At 39.1% G+C, this 20,095-nt stretch overlaps 1 protein-coding gene across 2 annotated transcripts; it reads left to right on the top strand.

Annotated features, from left to right (window-relative positions):
- The first annotated feature begins 1,941 nt into the window (after positions 1 to 1,941).
- Positions 1,942 to 16,866, top strand: rab11fip2 (RAB11 family interacting protein 2 (class I)). 2 transcript variants are annotated; one of them, XM_019882142.1, is made up of 6 exons: positions 1,942 to 2,133; positions 3,697 to 4,242; positions 7,322 to 7,713; positions 8,923 to 9,271; positions 10,540 to 10,612; positions 12,603 to 16,866. In XM_019882142.1, the coding sequence occupies exons 2-6, from the start codon at positions 3,890 to 3,892 to the stop codon at positions 12,825 to 12,827; spliced, it is 1,392 nt and encodes a 463-aa protein (XP_019737701.1). In that variant the 5' UTR covers positions 1,942 to 2,133; positions 3,697 to 3,889; the 3' UTR covers positions 12,828 to 16,866. The 2 variants fall into 2 exon arrangements, with proteins under 2 accessions (XP_019737701.1, XP_019737700.1); XM_019882141.1 differs by having other exon boundaries at positions 1,943 to 2,133; positions 8,917 to 9,271.
- Positions 16,867 to 20,095: the final 3,229 nt, after the last annotated feature.

The raw sequence follows: 20,095 nt of genomic DNA, 5'->3' as shown, positions 1-20,095 counted from the left end.
TTACTAGTTTTGTAATCACTCAAGTCAACTACCTGTTTGTTAAATTAGGTTTAAAGTTTCTTTTTTCCAGGCAATGGTCTCTATTGGTGAAGAGAAAAACTCTTACTTTGCTGACAGTTTCAGCTGTCACTTAAGCCTTTGTTGAACCTGTCACTGCGTCCTTGTGACGCATCTTAAAAACAGCTATTTGTTTGTTCGATTTTTGTTCAAGTGAGTGTAAACAGGGTAACAAAGTGATTGCAAAATTTCAACGTTATTTATTACACAATCACAATTTGACATTTCGGTACAGACTAGCAAGGATCATAGAAGTTGACACATGAATTGCTTTTGCGGGCCACATAAAATGATGTGGCGGGCCGGAGCTGGCCCCCGGGCCTTGACTTTGACACCCGTGTAGTAGACTTTTGCCCATGGGTGACCTGGCTCCTACCGTGAAGGTTTATGTTAAGGTGGTGAAGTTTTTTGAAGTATTTTTATTTTTATTGATATGAGTGCATATTGGCACATCAAAAACAAAAATAAAAATATCTTGGCAATGACAACAAGTAGTTAATTTTTTATGTACTGTAATGCGAATTGATATTTACTATAAAAACCTAATAACGGATTTTACATGGAGATTTTTATTGTAGAGTTTGCTTAAACAGTATTCGTTAATTGGGGGAAAAATGTCACTCAAGGGTAAGAAGGACAAACCCACAACTTTCATATTGACAGTACGTTAGTATGTGTCAGTTGGAATATTCATACCCCCATTCGGGGACCAAGTTTTTGAGGTCTCATTTTGGAGACACCAGTAATATTCTGACATGCTGTAGGAGTGGCATAGCTCAGGTGGTAGAGTGGCGGTCTCCCAACCTGAAAGTTGTGGATTAGTTATTCAAACCTAACCCTGAGTGTTTTTTTAAATAAACCATATAATAATAATATTTACTCAAAAACTCTCCATTCTAAAATTCCCTTCGAATTTCTGAGTGAAAAATTTCACTATTTTTTTTTTCAGCAGACACTGAAAAAAAGTTTTCGTTAAATGTACTCAATGTTGTTTCATCAAGTGGTTGCACAAATAAAACCTGATTGGATCCAGAAATCTAATTAAATAATTAAATTACAGGCAGATGATTTTATTATGTGCAACCCCTTGACAAAATAAAAAAAGAGAGTAAATTCAATACTGTACACCGTTTTTTTCCAGTGTAACTTCCCCCTCTTTTCCTCAAAATATTTACGTAATGTATATTACGTTATCATATTTGTACCATTTTCAACTGGTTATTGTTTGAATTAGGTGCATTAGTTTTCCTCTTCTATTAGACTACATAATGAAATAAAAATCACAATGTTGAAAGTAGTTGTTTTTAGAGACTTTAGGATTGGAGCTCCTTTAAAAGCTCAAACAAGTTTCATATCAACCAGTGTTCTCGTAGCTTTCCTCATGGTGTGTACTGAGCAAAACAAACAAACCAAAAATGTTATATTAGATAAGGATTTAAAAAAAAAAAAAAAAAACTAAAGTACTGAAAAAATACATGACACTTGTATGTGTTTTTTCAGATGAAACACCAGAACAGGATCCCGTGGTGTTGATAGGTGGCCTCAAGACGCAATTCACATGCCACAAATCATTGTTGGAGGCAACAACATCAAATAATTCTCTTAAATGTGGCGAAGGATAGGGAATATCTTGTTCCTCCAAATTAATTTTCGTCTCTGAAATGGTGCCTGGTTCACGTTCAGTAAATCTAGCCTGGTTACATAATGTAGACTCATTGCTCAAACCGCAAGGTACTAAATAATAGGTTACTCGTGGCTTAATTTTCGTCGGCTTCCTTGCTTTCGCATGCCAGATATAATTTTCGTGGGCGTGGGCTTGTGGCAATAGCTGACTGGTTTCTTGTACAGTACAGTAGTGTACTATACTTCCTCAATTTCTGGCGGCGTGAGAGGGAAGTGACGTCAGACAAGGAAGTGGCCCTTGCATCCGCTCGACAGTTGTTAGCAAAGAGCAGCAACTGCAATTCCACCTAATATTATCTTGCAGTCATCTGTCGTGGATTAAAAACAATAGCATTTATGTATTAATGAAGCCAGAATATGTTGGACTGAAAGATCGCTATGCATGCTTGCGAGGTAAGAATCAATAAAAGAGCTCAATGGAGCTGTTAGCACGGCAGCTAGCCGCTTACAGCTTATGCTACGTCGCCTGTTTGATTCAAGCAATGGCAAAATCCGTTTGAGGATCGATATTAGCTAATGTTGATTGATAGTGCTAAAACCTCAACTTCCTTTAATTGTGAGGATAAACATAATGGTGTACAATGTCACAATATATATGTAGGGAAAGAAAATTACACCGATTCATGTCATGTACACATTGTATTATCATTATAAAACTTTTTTTTTTGCTTGGCTTAATTGGTTGAATAGTTTTGGAGAACCGAAATCTCTGCAAATTCAAGAATTTAAACTGTATTTAACAGTACTATGACTGCCAATCTGCTGCATCACAGTTTGCTGGGAGGACTAACCCAATGATGCAGCTCTGGATGTCGTCATACATGTAGTAAATGTGTTTCACTATATAATGGGGATGCAATAATTGTTGGCTTACGTGTATGATATTACACGCACACAGAATGTGTACCTGTAGGTATGGGTGTTTGTCTGTCTGTGTATGTAAATATACTATAATATAATTTAATATGTACCAGTACAAAATACACAACTAGGTCTGTCAAAGACGATCCAGGACTTGTCACAAAACATACATGGAGTATATAATTAACCTATTCAGAAATTCAGTTATTACATTATTATTAATTAAAAATATTTGAAACCTTCATTTTTATATATTGATTTAGGGGGTGCATTGATAATGTGATATGAATTTTGGGCAGTATTGCCATGTCCCAATTCTAATAATCAACTCCAAATCTACAAACACATCTACCTTTTAATTCCTTTCACATCTTTATCTACAATAATCTAACAAACATCATATTGAGACTAATAACATTTACATGAGGTAAGGAATACGTTTGTTTTTGCTCTGAACATCCTTTGCTTTCTATCATAATAAGATAAGTCTTTTAACATCATAACATTTATTTTGAAACTTATAAAAGTGGGTCAGTATGAGCTTAATAAGATTTTTTTTAAATAATATGCATAACTCGTTTTTGCAAAACCACAATTGCACTTGTTTTGTGAATTGATCCCCCCACACCCCTCCCTCTCCGTCACCCACAAACATACAATCGGATGGTCCTAAGTAAGTGGGAAGGTAGGTTGCTCCAGCAATGTGATGATGTTCCGGGCCAGGAAAAGTTCGATACTTATGACATAGTGTTGTTGTGGTGTTGCAGTCCTACCACAATTTTGGCCTCTGTCACGCACTGAATGAAGCAGGATCGAGACATGCAGGTTGACCGTTTGGCCCTCACTGAAGAAGAAAAGTTATAGCTTGTAGTTTGGATTTGAAGTATATATTTTGTGACACTTGTCCTGAAAACTTTTGATACCTTGTCTATCTACTGTTCTCTACATGTGTTTGTGTATGTATACACATATAAAAAGTCAAACGTGTGTTATATTTCCACGTTAGCTAAAGTGATACCCTTGTTAAACATTTGTATTTCTTCTTTCTTTTCTGTGTTCATGTGGTGTTTTTATTTTCCCTTCCTCCCCCTCCAGATGACTCAGCAGTGGCTTGGATATCTGGGATTGTGGCTTTATGAAATGAGGCTTACTCTCTTTACCAAGTTCGATATTACTTCAGGGCCGCAACAATAACACGAATAACACATCCTTGTTAAATGTCTTTTTTTACATTACCCACTTGTTTTCATAACACTGTAAGAGAACCGTTGAAAAAGCAGTCCAGACAATGTCACTGGCCGAACAGTCTCAAAAGTGGTTTCCAACTCATGTCCAAGCCACTGTTCTTCAAGCTGCTGGATTACAGTCCAAGGGGAAAAATGGCACCAATGATGCATACACTATCATCCAGCTGGGCAAGGAAAAGTACTCGACATCAGTGGCAGAGAAGACGCTCAACCCTGTCTGGAGAGAAGAAGCTTCCTTTGAACTACCTGGGTTACTTTTGGATGGCAACCCAGAAGTCTATCAGCTATGCTTCATTGTCATGCATCGCTCTTTGGTTGGGCTGGACAAGTTCCTGGGTCAGAGATCCATCAACCTCAACGAAGTGTTTGACAACAAGCAGCGGCAGAAAACTGAGTGAGTATTCGAAAGAGTAGTCTGGGATGTGATGCTACTGTAAATCTGGACGGCACTATTTTCTTAGTGTAAGGTATGCATGTATCCTCCACCCTAATGTGCATGTAAAATCTATACAACTAAAGTTAAAAGATATCGAAAGAACTTCTGAAACATGTTTACACATTAGCCCAGTCATATGGGTCATCTTGACCATTGGCACAAAATAGTTTTGTACATACAGGATTGTGCTTATGATGAACTGACATCCATATTTTCTTTATTATTCATTTTAAATGCTGCTTATAATAATTTGAATGAGTGTATAGCTCACTGCACATCTTATCTTGGTGCTGCTTACATCTATAGTGTTCAGCCTGACACATGTTATTGCTCCACATCAAGGGTATTTTTTTTTTATTTTCTTGTTTCTATGATCACTGCACACATAGGAAGTGGACTATGTTTGCAGAATTTGCAGTGACTGAATTAGGTTTGGACAGGAAGTGTTTTGTCCTGCCAATAAATTGGTGGTACACTTGATTATGATGGACAGGAGATTAGTCAGTTCATGGGGAAGAATTATTCCATGCCTTTGAAGGCACAAGGGAAAAGCGGAAATTCAATTGTTTGCAGCTCTGTTTGTAGAGTTCCGTCTGAATCACCAAATTATGACTTCTATTATTTTTCTGGCACAAATGGGACACAGTTGTATTGTGTGCAAGTAAAACTAGAGCATTACAAGTCATTGTTGTTAAATTCTTCCAATCATCCCGAGACACCAGCTTCAAGTGAAAGCTCGCCCCTATTTACAGCAGGCTAAGTATTGTGCTTAGCAATGGCTCACCTTTGGATTTTTTTTTAATTTTTTTTTTAGCCTGATTGCTAACATGGGTACCACTAATTGGCCCATTCAAAACTAGTGGAGCTGGCTCAACATGCTGTGTTTGGCACCCATCTCTCCATCCATTTTCTCTACCACTTACAGTACCCTCACTTGGGTCATGGGTGAGCTGGAGCCAATACCGGCTGACTTTGGCCAGGACGCAAGGTACACCTTGAACTGGTTGCCAGTCAATCACCGGGCACATTTTGAAAAACAAGCATCCATGCTCACATTTACACCTAAAATGCATGTTTTTTTGTAATGTGGGGGGAAGCCTGGAAAAATACATGCAAGCACAGATAGAACATGCAAACTTCATACAATAAGATTGGGACCGCAGACCTTAGAACTGTGAGGCATATCTGCGAACCACCCGTTGACCGTGCCATCATCTGAAACACCTACACAGGCCTATCCCAAATTGTTTGTTTTTGAAGTCACACCGTTTGCCTCGTCTTGTTCATTTTTGCTTTCTTACCTGATAAATTTGCGTTGCCACTGACTGATGAAAGACGGACTAACGAACAGGCTGGCGTTGACTGTAAAAAATGGGTTGTTGATGTTTTGTTTTTTTTCCTCCAAAAGCCTTAAGTACAACTATGTAATAATTGCAGGGTAACGTAAAAGATTAGGTTGATTTGATCCTTACAACACACATGCTGTTGCTTAACCCCGAATTAAGGAAACAGGAACAGATCGACTAAATTGGATCTGGTGTTAATTAGCTCACCAACATGGAAATACATTAGCACTTCCTTTCTGCCCTTCGGTTTAGAGAATTGCAATATGTTATAATCAGTGTGAAAGTGGGACATATTTTTTTTTCCCCCCTTTGTGCCTGAGCTGATTCACTTCAAGGCTGTGGACCTTTTCAGCTGAGTGTTGGTAATGGATATGGCCCTTGTTACTTGTTGGCCCTTGTTACTATTCCCACCCTGCCGGCAAGTCTGACAATGACACCAGGACCCTAGACACTATGACCACATTGCACCGTCTGCGCGCTGCATTTGCTGCGGCCCCTTTTGTGATGTTTTTGAACTGACATATTGGGGAGGAAAGACTGTCTCGATATCTGAGCAGGCAGCCCATAATTATCGCACACCTGTGTTTGTTGATTGTGAGGAGTTTCCCAGCGGTCCGGGGGCCAAGCAGGAGGATTGTGGTTCCAAGCGCAGGGAGGTTTATCTTGGCCTTGAGACACACTTGAGCTGCAGCGCCGGCCCCATAGCAGCGGCATGCTGTGGCTGCTGATCTGACTGAGCATGACGTGCAGCCTGGGAAATGGACCCGTCATGATTCGGCTACCGGGCCACGGGCTTGATGGTTTAAAATAGCGCTCAACAGCTGCCATTCTTTCATACCAGTTCCACTATTGCTTGCAGTGACAGATTCTACCATCTTATTAAAGACTAAATACTGTATTTTAAAAAAAAAAAAGTTGTTATAAATTTTTTTAGTAGCAATTTATTTGTTACATTTTCAATTTGATTTTTCGACTAGTTTTTTGCATTTGACTTCAGGTGCTTTCACATTGTTGATAGATGGCAAGAGGTCATGGATTTACTTGTTTTATAAATAGAGGTATACTGAATTGTCTTTTTCACAGTCCTCATAACACAGAGGATATGACTGGTTAGCATGCATGAAATGGCCGGTCACCCTGCGATTCAATGTCCCACTTGCTTGTCTTTGCAGTTCTGAACAAAGGGCAGATTTGTGCAAATGCCAATTTATTTTGAATGCACAAATCCCATTACTTCCAGTTGAAAACGCAGCGAGGTTAAATGAATAGGAGCCCAAAAGGAAGCCTGAAATACGCCTATTCAAGAACATCCCATTTCTTCTATTCTGTTTTACAAAAACATAATGTTTGTCTCGAATGACAAATTCGACCAAAATCAAAGGATTTGATCCTCTGAATTGCTGTCAACATTTTGGATTAGTATGATCAAATTAGCCTTGTATCATATTCTTAAGTTCTGCTTAAAGAGATAATCAACAGAGATAAATCGTCCTCCTTTTATTGTTGTTGTTTAAAAAAAAAAATATATATATATATATATATGTGTGTGTGTGTGTGTGTGTGTGTGTGTGTGTGTGTGTGTGTGTGTGTATATATATATATATATATATATATATATATAGTGTGTGTATGTATATAAGTATATAAATGTCCCCACTGAATATGCTAAGCTTTCTCCTTTTTCATTTTAGCTGGTATACCTTGCAATCCAAGCCATCAAAGAAGAATAAGGAGCGAGGACGCATCCAAGTCAGCATCCAGTTCATGCGGAATAATATGACAGCCAGTATGTTTGACCTCTCCATGAAGGAGAAGCCCCGCTCGCCTTTTTCTAAACTAAAGGTGAAAATGAAGGGTCGCAAACATGACAGTGACACCTCTTCAGCCATCGTACCTCGATCTGCAGCATGCGACTCAGACCCTAATTATCACCCAACTGCCCCAGAATTGCGAACCGAACCCAAGGCTAAGAGATCGCTACTCTCTGGGGCCCAGAAACTTTCTGCAGCTCACTCCATGTCAGATCTCATTGGGACCCACTTTCGGCCCAAACTGGACTCCATGAATTCCATCGAAGAAAGTGGTGCGTAGCCTACATCTTTGGTCATATATTTAAAGTTTAGCTGTCGAAGGGAGCTGTAAGGTCAAATAAACATTTTGCATCTTAATTATCTACCTTACAATTTTTCAATGGCATCATTTATGACATGCGGTCATATGTGTATGCCATTTGACACGACTGAGCCACTAGAATCTACAGCAAACTGTACCATAATATTAGTTTTTTTTAATGAATAAAAAAAAATACATATGATTTCCCCAATCTTTTACCTCAGAGGGGTTTGGAGTCACAGAAGTCACTCTCAAATGCATGCACTTAATTTTATGCCCAATTCACGATACAGATAAATCCAATACAATAATATTGGGAACAACCTGTACAAAAGAACAAATACCATTAAACAAAGTAAAGTCCCATTGGCTCAGTCAATCAAGGGACACATATACATTTGTTGGAACCCCTACATTAATGAGTCACAGAAATAACTTCAATCTCACAAAAGTAATAAATAAAGAAAATAAAATGAACCCAAACCGGACATTGCTTTTGAATTTTGGTACAGCAAATTTATTAAAAAAAAAAAAAAAACAACTCATGAAACAGGCCTGGACAAAAAATGAATTCAGTAACTCTCAGCAGGTATTTTGCCCCACTTTTCATGAGCAAACTGCTCCATTTGTCTCAGGTTTGAAAGGTGCTTTCTCCAGGTGGTGTGTTTCATCTTCTTCCACAGCTGTTCAAATGGATTTATGTCAGGGCTTCTAGAAGGCCGCTTCAGAATAGTCCACTGTTTTGCTCTGAGATTTGTGTTTTGGCTCATTTTCCTATTACAAGACCCAGAACCCTTTAAATAGGCTGACTTACTGGTTATAAGTTTGAAGAGACTTGTAATGTTCATTAGAGGACACACCTTGGTTGAATATATCCCTATGGTCAAATTATTTGCAGTATTTTCTAGAGCAACCATCATTTTGGCCTGTTTCACGAGTTTGTTTGTCAAAATAATTTCATTGAACCAGAATTTAAAACCATTGACTGATTTGTTTAGTTACTTTTCATTATTTTTTTATTATTACATTTGTTAGATGAACTTTTTTTTTCTGTAAGCAATGTGGGCTTTTCTTTCATTAAAAGAGGCGTAGCAACAATTTTGTCTATGTCTGTAATCTCAAAAGGCATATAAACATTGGTGAATCATGCAGTGACTTTGCTTCTTGGGTCCAGGTACAGCTGCTCCTCACAGGCGTTCCCAGAGTGAGGTACCAGGTCTCCAAGACAACGAGGCACACAGTGACCCTTTTCCTGATATCAGTGACACCCTGCCACAGAAGTATGCCACACTCCCACGCAACCGCAACCCATTCGAAGGGGAGCAAGGACAGCTGTGGGACAAGCCCAAGGAGAAAAAGGAGAAGATCAGCCTGCTAGAACGCATGACTGGAAAGAAGGACGGCCGCAAGACCAGCAGTGGCGGTCGTTCGGGCAGTTTGGGCAGTTCTGGAGACCTGCGCTCCCCCAACCCTTTTAGTGGTGACTCACAAGTACACACTAACCCTTTCAGCTCCAACTTCAAGGCAAGGTACATAAAGCTTGATAATGTGATGTACTGGCACAACTATGCGTTACTATGTTTTTCATTGAATCCAAATCTTGCTTTCCCATGACCATGAGACGTAACCTAGGTTGACTGCGTCCAAGCTACAGGATGTTTACAGTATTCTCATTAGCATGAGAACGCTTCTTTCATGGACTCCCTTCGTTGTCTCAGTCTGTTGTCAAGTGTTTTCTTTTCCATCGAACCTGTTATGTCTTTTCCTGGCTTCCATTGAGAGTTTAGGAACACTGAGACTACATTTTACTTTATCAGAATGGAAGGTGTCATTAGAGGCTCTTTAGAGAGCTTTGGCTTGATAACGGAGCCCTCTGAGCAATCATAATGAGATTTTTTTAAAGCGATAGACCACTCAATTAACCACTTATCTTTATAGGTCCATCATCTTAAATGCAGTCATTATCATCCAGTAGCTCATTGGTCAGTCCTAATGTAGTGCAATAATACATTGAGGCGGTTTAATGTACATAATTAATAGAAATGTCCTGATCGCACTCTTTTGGCTTCCGAGTCTTTGGTTTGAAGTATCTGCTGATGTAGAGTCTTGGCAATACATGGAACAAAAGAATATGCATCCAATTGATCTCAAATTAATATTGAAATGTGCATCGACATGTATGCACATAAATGCATTTGTACGTGTATGTATGTGTGTGTGTGTGTGTGTGTGTGTGTGTGTGTGTGTGTGTGTGTGTGTGTGTGTATTCAGTGGGGAGAACAAGTATTTGATACACTGCTGATTTTTGAAGTTTTCCCAATTACAAAGCAGGTAGAGGTCTGTCATTTGTATCAAAGGTACTCTTCAACTGTGAGGAACAGAATCTAAAACAAAAATTTGATCACTACGCCAACTCGTAAACCAAAACAAGCACAACATTGTGGAATATGAAATCAAACTGTTCGATTGGACTAGATAATTCTAATTTTGAATTATGTCGTCACTTTATGAACTATTTCCGAAACTTATGAAAACCAATCTTTTTGAAACGATCACCGATCAGCTGAAAATCGTGCGATCAGCCCAAATATCTGATAACATGATCGTATTGGGACATTCCCTAAAAATGAAATGTGTTTCAAACATTAAAACTGGAGTTTAATGTTTACACACAATCGTGTGTTTCTTTTCTCAAGTGTTTAAACCTTATTTTTCCCTCGGTAAATCCAAAATCAGAGCCGCCTAACAGTTGTATGCATAATTTCCTGACCCGTGCTTCTGTTTGAATGCTTTACAGTGACAAAAAGCTACTTGGAAATGAAAACCTCACCTCAGGCCAAGGGAGCAGGGAGACCTACGCCTTGAAAAATGTGAGACACCGAGCACAACTTAGACCATGATTCCGCATGCAATTCTGTTGCATGTTATCATTTACTTGAACTGAAATGCAAGAATGGACTTGTAAGATTTTGACACTTTGTAATGGAGAACAAGTCTCAAGTCTCATTTGACGCAGCAGCTGGTGACATTGATCCCCATGGCCTCTAAAAATTCAGATGTGCTATTCAACTAATTAGCAGCTGCACATTCATATCTTCGTGCCTGCTCTGAATATGAAGTACTTTACCATGAAATATTCATGAGATTAGTTACTTTATTTGGGTTGTATTTGAACGCTGTAGTTGGGGAAAAGTCACGTAAATATGATATATGTAGGCTTGTTCATATTTACATGACACTTCTGCGGAAGTATCTTCCTGAATCTATGTTTTCAGAAACTTTGAAACGTGTGATCTACTGCTCAGCAAATGTGCTCTCTGTAGAAGAGCAATAGCTCCAGGGATGCCTAAATGAGAAAGGGGATGCTGATAATGGCTTTCGTCACCTTTCTGTGCGAGTGTTGAGGTCTGTCATTATCCACACATGTGCCCCTGCACATGCTGCACCGGCTTGCAGAAATGCCAGCTCCCATTTCCTCCTCTTCAAGGCCCTAATTACCCGCATGCAGGATGGGGTGGGGTTGGGTGGGGAGGAGGGGGGGACATAACACGTACATTTCAAAGGATGAAGCTTTTAAATTCTCAAAGCTGAGCTCATTAGAAAAAGGTAATGACACAACTGGAGAATGGCAAAATGTACGCCTTATCTTCTCCTCAACTACTGATCGTCGAGAAATGGTCATCATTACTTTGCCGGTTCATGGTCAAATTTAGACCTTTACCACCACTGAAGCTCATTTCATTGCGAGGGAACGAGACTGTGTAGGCGCAATACACCGTCGGCTGAACCCAACATCCATTCCCTTACAGCGATCAGTTCGCTACTTCTTTCTTAGCCCAAGGGTTGTGTCTTTTAATTAGATGCATTTTTAATCTTCAGTCGTCAAAATCTTTGAGAATTTTCATTTTGGCCCGTGTCCTCCTCCTAAATAGCCTTTGTGCTCAAGAAGCGATAAGACACCTGGCAAACAGTCCAATTCCGAGGTGTTATGCATTGTCTTTACTCTGCAGTGGTCTTATGACTGAGGCAAGGGGCGTGCAGGTTGATAACTCTGGTATTTTAAACAGATTCAAGCCTTTGCTGTTCTATCCATCCGGGGGAGGATGCCCAGCATTACAGTGATAAAGTACTCCCTCATTAAAAACGATTACAGCTCCTGTTCTCATACAAAAGCTGCCTAAACAGGCCCATGGTGATGCTGTGCCTTAATAAGAGTTCTCATATGGGTGAGGACGGGGTGGAAAGGAGTGTCTTTACATCCGCCAGAAAGTGTAAGGCAAATGATGTCTCAGAAGGTGTTTTCCAAATCCAGAGGAGGGGTCTCCCGTGATCCTCTGCAGTCATCATAGCCATCTTGATGTTGTTCGCCTCACAAAGCGAGTTGCCTTGGTCAGCTTGGGGGAAAAAAAGAACTAAACACAGAGCCAGTTTGGGTGAGAAGGGAGGTTGCTTAAGAATGGTGATGTTCTTCTCGGCCAGGAACAGTTGGGCCTCATTCACAAAATGGGGGTATGCACAAATTCGTACTTAAATCATGTGGATGCACATTTGATGTTAAAAAAAAAATTCTCACCTCCTCTCATGCCCTGAATGAAGCAAACACTATCGGATCTCCTAGTAGGCGTGCTGGTTCATCATCTGGCCTACATTGAGAGTAAAAACCCTGAAATATAACATTTTGTGATACGAGTCCTCGAACTTTTCAAACATATATTGTGCACTCCGCTTGCATTGGGGCCACTTGAGACAGTGACCCACCAACTTGCCTTTATTAGCAACACTAAGCCAACAATAACACACATTGAATTTTGCTGAGAATAATTTTTTTTTAAATGTTATCTGTTGTGTTTCCATGTCCAGGAAGTGATGCAGGGGAATATGGCAGCATATAGAAACGTGTCTTTTGAGGAAGTGGTGCAGGAACTCATCAAGCAGAAAGAAGTGGTGAAAAAGAAAGACGCCCACATCAGGGAGCTGGAGGACTACATCGATGACCTGCTGGTACGTGTCATGGAGGAAACACCAAGCATACTGCGGACACCCTATGAGCCTAAGAAAAAGGCAGGTAAACTCAATAAAAAATAAAAAGTACAGGCACCAACAATAAAACTCCAACGGACAAGTGGGGCAGAAGTTTGTGCATCTGTATCGTGCGGTAAATAAAGCGGTAAGGAGAAGTTTCTGACTTTTCCATATGAGCTCTAATCGAACGCAAACAGTTCACTTTTCCTTTAAGTACAACTCTATATTTTCATTCATCAACTGTTAAAATTGACCAATACTGTGCATTAGGTACTTCAAGAAAATGACATCAACTCATCAGTGCATTGAAATCAAATGCAGTGATTACACGCAGCTCAGTTTCAATGTCAGTGCTTGCACTTATGTGGCAACAGAGCTCTGTTTGCACATTGAGCTTCAATCGTGTGCTGACAAGCTCTTGAAGTTAAAAAGAAGCCAAATTTATGTTTACGAGACGCTTCGGAAAAGCAAGCACATGCTGTTTATTAAAAAGTCATTGCGATTAAACCATTCGTAACACTTATGTTTACACTTACGCACCCTTCTTAAAGACTGCCACGTTTAGCCTGGCTGTTAATTCCGGAGCTGTGTCCTCCGATCGGCTCTCATCTGTTGCTTACTATTGTTTTAAATGAACAAAAGTCTACATTCTAAATTTGAGTCCCCTTGGTCGTGCTTGCTTTTGTTTTAATTGTGAAGACAATAATTGAAGGGTATTGGTGAATAGTTTTTCACTGGAAATGATATTTTTACTTGAAGTGCAATAATCCTAATTTAAGAATGTCGCTTTATGTTATGCTGGAATTGAAATCTGTCTCACCTTTCAACTGGCGAATGTTTTTGTTTGCAAATTATTTCCTGACCTTCTCGTTCAATACAAAGAACTGAGGCATCTGTTTTGATTGACGCTGACAAAGCTCTGTTTCATTTGAATACTAATGTATTTGTAAGGTACTTTATGGCAGATTGCTCCTGTATCCAAATACCCTGCCAATAACATAAGTGTGTGTGTGTGTGTGTGTTTTACACTGGTACAAAAAAATCTTGTATTATGGATTTATACAGCTACTGTATGTATAATCCTAATTCGTTTAAATATTCTTTTTTTATGTCTTGTACGACACTATATATATCACAGCACTTTTCTTTGTCTGTCCAAACACAATCAATACACACAATCATCATGTCTTCCCTACAAATTTTTTAGATAGCAAATGTCATTCAAATTTTCAGTTCACTGCAAGAAAGCTGTTGAATCACATTGCTGTTTCTAGTGGGAACAAAATGAATGTTAAAAAAAAAAGGCCCATGCACACATCTATATAGGTTTACGTTTATCATTAAAGCAGCTGCATTTCGCACAGTGTTAAAATATGTTGTCTTGGCAGCGTGGCAGTCTTAGATCCAAAGTTATATTTGACCTTAATCACCTCCAATTGTTGATTATATCATTCCTGTTGTATGTGTTCCAACTTTGCTCTTTATGATACCAAATTCACGGGTGAGATCGAGTGTTCATCGTAATTTTTTTGTGTCAAACAGCATCGTTTTCTGCTGCCATGAAATGTGGTTTTGTACAGAAAGCCCAAACACTTCTATCAGTGAATTTATTTCAGTTGAAATACAACAATGTGTCATATGTAAAGATCAGCAATGTTATTGAACCTTAATTGCCTTTCAATTACGTATTTTGTTATTCCTAATAGGTACGGGACACGGTATGATAACCATGAGCAAAAATGTTGCGGTATTATAATTAGAGCTTTAGGATGTCCTCTTCAAAAAAAAAAAAAAAAAAAAAAGGCGTTAATAATCATTGTTTTTTTTGGTTGTTTTTTTTTCAAGAACAGTGTACATTAATGACATAGCAAAACGACCTCTGGATGCTGGAGTTAGCGCAGTTCCGCTCTGCCGTCTTCCTCAGTCCTTCCTCTCCCTGTAACTGCTCAACCCTCCCCTCCCTGCTCAGCCATAAAGAAGAAAACAAAAGAAGTGGCTGGTGTTTTGTCATTAACTTTGCGTCTGCAAGCAAGCAATCATAGCTACTTACAGGTCCCCCCCCCCCCAAAAAGGCTTGTTGACAGGCAATTTTTGTGGTAATTGAACCCTTGACTGTTTAAAACCATCGTAAACCGTCAAACTGGTAATCGGCCCATGCCCATTTCCAAAGAAAAATATTTCATTGAGCTACATGTATTTTCACTCAATTATTGAATGAACAGATAATCGGGGTGTTTGTGTTTATCGTTTTTTTAATTTTATTTTTTGATTCACAATTGTGGTATAATGGTGGAAAGCCATGTGGTTTAGCTAATGGGCCATTTTAGCCTGGCTGCTGTGCTAAATATGTAGATAAAAATCAGTTTTCCATTGCGGAAAATCCCCTTCTTACTGATTGCCTTCGAATACTGTATGTGCTCTAGTGTGACCTCTCGTTACACACTCGTTACTGCTTTAAGCGTGTATGCATAGTTTGCAAGCTGAAATGGACCTCACCCACGGGTTTTAATGTTTCTATTTATTCAATGGTTGTCACATCCCTTGTTTGGTTGACTTGTTTGATTTTGTTGTGCTTTAAAATATTTAAAAATGCATCCGATGTGGATTTACAAGTGCAGTGCAGTAAAAAAAAAAAAAATTGTAGGAAATTCACCATGTGTTTTTCATTCAATGTAAACTTCACGGTGGCAAACTGTGATATGAAATTCGTTCTTAGGAATTCAAGTTATTTTGCACCTCAGACATTTTTATAGCTCAAGATTATCCTACAAGCCAAATAAATCTATAGATTCCTATCAGCGTGGTAGACAACAGCATGTATTTTATGTTTCTTCCCACCAGGTGCCTGCAAAGTGAAGGCACGCAGCAGCTATCTGCTCTCTTCAAATGATGAAATATGAATACTAAGGATGAGATACATTAAACATTGAAGACATTTGGACCCTGAAGGGGATTTTGTTCACATGAAAGAAAAGTGATTGTCTTGAAATGAATTAATTTTGGCTGTCATTCTTTTGCCTTTTAGCTTGATTGCTACATTTGCTTTATGCTGTCATATAATTTGGTTCTTTGGTAGATGTCAGACTGCAACGCGTAAATCTAAAATGAAGAGCATTTTCAAATCATTTTCTAGCTCAACACTGGAAGGGGGTGACTCTCATTATTATACTTCGTCTTAGCAGCCTCTTTGCATAATATTTTTCATCCAGTCAGTGCCGCTTTTTGAATATGCAAAACACTAAATATGCTTGGAGGTAATGTTTCCTCTAAAATGTGCAACTATTCTCAACCTAGCAATCAGTATAAGACATGTGGCCATAACATGTCTGATTGATGTGGAGGATTGTTGTGGGTGATTGCAGCCCACTCCATCAAACATTACAAAAGATTCGATGCACAACTCGTGGCGAGAATTATTTTCTTGCACACTTGTCCTGCTTCGTTGAACAGTTTCGACGCGGTTTCAAAAGGATCGTATGACCCTATTTGATCATAGAACTCAGTTATACAATTTGATGAGTTAGGTTGACCAACATGCCACTGACATTCAGAGATTTGGGCGTCTGAATGTGTCCCTGGTCTTCCAAAGAATTCATCCACATGCCCTCTCATACAACTGACAAAGTATGAAGTCATTGTATGCTCTGTTCATCATCTCAGTAGAACCATTTTTGGTCAGATTCTAGAACACCACCCTTCTACTTGAACAAGTGTGTAAAGTGTGCCTTCCTGAAAGGTTGGAGGTACAGTAAACTGACATATATTACATTAATATTTGCCTTCACTGGCCGGTTTGAGGTTTTTAAACCAGCATGTTTGGAAATAAGGTTGTATTGGGTGCAAGGGGATTCAACGAACACAGTTGTGTTGAAGGTTTAGGCAAAAGTAATTCAGGAATGGTGACTGTATACCAAGTGCCAGATGTAATAGTACTCCTTCAAAAGAATGCTCACTCGTACTTTACGGTGAAACAATTGCAACAATTGTTTTGAGCAACACTCTTACTATTGCCGTGAGTGAGTTGCAAGAGTACTCTGGATGTTTTGAAAGGCACAAGCAAGATTGTATTGTCCTTTTCAATAAAGTTACTAAATGATGCTGACTCACTGCTCGTGTGTGATTTGTGGAAGCAATACAAAACCAAACAAGAAAAGCTTATTGCGCATTTCTATCTGCAGTAGTTTATGTCAATGATATGGAATGCAAAACCGAGTACATTTCTGACATTAAAAACCCGCTCCTTGAATGTTATGCCGAGTTATAACCACGTCGATGTAGCCATGCTGATTCACTCACAAGAGTCATGTTTAAATTTTCATCCAGAGTGACAACTCATCATCTGCCTTGGAAGACACCGAACACAAATATGTTTGTAATTGGGCTTTATTTAGGTGTCACCTGTTGTATTCATGAACTAATTGGGAAGCTCATTGTCGTCTTTACACGTACATCACCAGCTCAGGTGACATACATGGCAGCTTGTGCGGCGCTGGCACGTGTCACCTGAGTGCCTCCTGAATTCAAGTCCTTTAGCTCCGTGTGCTTGATCTCATATTGCTGTAATTTGAGGAAATATCCTACAAATTCTGTGGATTCGGGAGAGCCCGAATGTGCCATAGAGAGCCACCCATCGGTCACCTGCACGCACGCCTTTTAAATATGGATGGGCATCATAGTGGAGGATCAGTGTCAACCTGCACACGTCTGCGGATGGGATGGCCTCGGGCTTGCGCAGAAATTCAGCAGATGGAGGAGGTGCTTCAAGAGAAAAGCAGACCTTTATGGGCAGCTGCCCAGAACTTGTTGGATGGACCGCGGGCCAGATGTCAAGTTTAACTCCTTTCAACTCCCCAGAGTGTGGACTCCACCCTGTCCCCTAACGCAAGACTCTTTTGTTGCAGAGTTAGCTCATCTAAAAAGCTCAGCTGGTGCTTGAGATAAATCAGGTGTCAAATGTGCTGTCGATCCTAATGTTGGCTATTGCGTTGAAGCTATTGTCTCTTTGATAGCTGCCACGCGTCTGGTATCAGGTGAACAAAGACAGATGACTACTAGAGGAAAGACACAAAGTGTCAACACCAAATACTGGCCCCAACTCATTTAGATCACAAAGAATACATCCATCTAGTAGCCATGACAATACAATAGCCGTCTTATCAACCCCCAAATAGAATCATGCTCAATTTTCATTAGACCTGTCAGAAAATCATTTCATTATATATATTTTCATATTTTTCGTTGCAGTTTATCAAAACATTCTATTCAATCTTCAGTGAGGGCAATGTAATGAACTATGATGCCAATGATCAATACAGTGATGATCATGAAAAAAAAAATCACGTACTTTTGTGTTAATATTCGTGTAATAAGGTCAATAATTCAAATTTCCACCTTTTTTTTCAATGATTTTGTTAGTTCTTTTTCAGCACATTGAAAGTAAAAAATTAGCAATGCAGTTCTTGGAGGAAAAATATATGAATAGTTGCATTGGAATAAATTAGATGCAGGTGGAAAACTGTACAAACTCAATTTATCCCACTGGTTGACTTTAAAAGGTGACGCAAAATGCAGAGGCTGGATATAAAAAGCATAAATATTTTACAGAGTTTATACTATTCTTGATGATTCTATCTTAAAGTTAAGGGAATTCCCAAAATACCACATTTTCACTTCAGATGTAACCCTATACTGTATATTGTAAATAGTTTGCCACGTTTGAGTTTTGTTTGAATCTGTAAATGGTCTGTAAAGGTTATCAGCCAATACCAGGGGTTCACCAACATGGTGCCTACAGGGAGTTTGGCCCACAAGGACCACATGAGCACCCCGTGGGCCTGTTCTAATAATAGTTGACCAAGGATGGGACATTGTGATTCCACAGGAATATAATCACTTGTAGCAATTTATAAAAAAATCATGTGTTGCATTTTGGTATTTATCTGTCTTATCTTGTTAAATAATGATCGTAACAAATCATTAATATGATCAGTGTCTTCACATAGATTTTATGTAATCAAGAATAGCAAAACAATTTGAGCAGATTTTGGATGGACTAAGAAAAGAAAGGCGGACAATGGCTATCATACTAATGTTCATCAAGTGCTTTGTATACAGTATATTCATTCCATAAAATAAATAAAATCATATATGGTTACTATTATTAATCATTTATTCAATATTTATGAGTAAGGCCCACCAACTCAACTAGCTCTGGTATGTTGCAAAAAAAAAATCCTACATACTCTAGTGATTATGTAGGCAATAAGTGAATGATTTCAAACACATCTCTCTCTCTCTCTCTCTCTCTCTCTCTCTCTCTAAATATCCATGCATCCATTATCTGAGCCACTTCATCCTCAGAAGGGTCACAAGCGTGCTGGAGCCGATACCAGCTGTCTTTGTACCTAAAAAACATTTTGAGTCTGTTTTTTTAATCAAAGTTATTTGGGTTTTTTTTTTCTTTTTAAATTCTATATTTTGTAAATCTAAAGTATTTTGTTTTAAACTGACAATTTTGTCTGTTTCAGTCTGAGCTAAACCAAAGTTCGAGGCTTACCTCATTATCAGTGTCTTAGTGGCGTGCACATATTCGTTTTCTAACCTGAAAGCTTCCAAATAACTGAAAAAAGACATCTCTGTCATCATTTTGTAAAGTTCCAAATTGACGATACAGGGCTCAACATGAGGGGGAAGCAGTGAACAAGATGATTACAGGAACCTACTTTTATCTGTGTTAGCCACTATAAAACTATATGTGGGGAAAAAAAAAACAAAACATTCAGCCAAGTTTGAACTTTGATTGGTTGTCATCAGTAGGCTAACGTCATCAAACAGGCTGCTCGCTGCTTACGTGAAGCCGTTGTCTTTGCAGTGGATAGATCCCATTAAAACTTTACCGCGGTAGCTTGCTAAAGCCATGCTAAAACTAGGGTAATACAATCAATCAATCAGTCATCTCCTGACTTCACAGCACAGAGGAGCCCTGCTGGAATGCAACTAAGCTGCAGATGTACCAGCCAAATTACTCCAGAGGGGGAATTACCAGGCCATAAATCCAGACGTCATGAAGCCGACTGTAGCCTATTTCACGGTCAGGAAAAAAAAAAAAAAAAATCAATGTAACTTGTTTTCCATAGTGTGTTTCGTTGCGAGGAGCTCAAATGGCTCTGGACAGATCTAAACATGTTTGCATATAAACATACATGGCGTTGAATCACACAGACCTCCACCATGTTGTGGCAAGCCTTTTTGAATGAATGATCTATGACATAGGTGTCAAATCAAGACCTGGGGGTGAGGCAGACCCAAACCGTCACATAATTTAATGAGGC

The sequence above is a fragment of the Hippocampus comes genome, unplaced genomic scaffold (assembly GCF_001891065.2).
Source record: "Hippocampus comes isolate QL1 unplaced genomic scaffold, H_comes_QL1_v1.1 scaffold36, whole genome shotgun sequence".
Classification (NCBI taxonomy): domain Eukaryota; kingdom Metazoa; phylum Chordata; class Actinopteri; order Syngnathiformes; family Syngnathidae; genus Hippocampus; species Hippocampus comes.
Note: the sequence above shows the minus strand (reverse complement) of the source record. Positions and strands in the feature narration are given on the sequence as shown.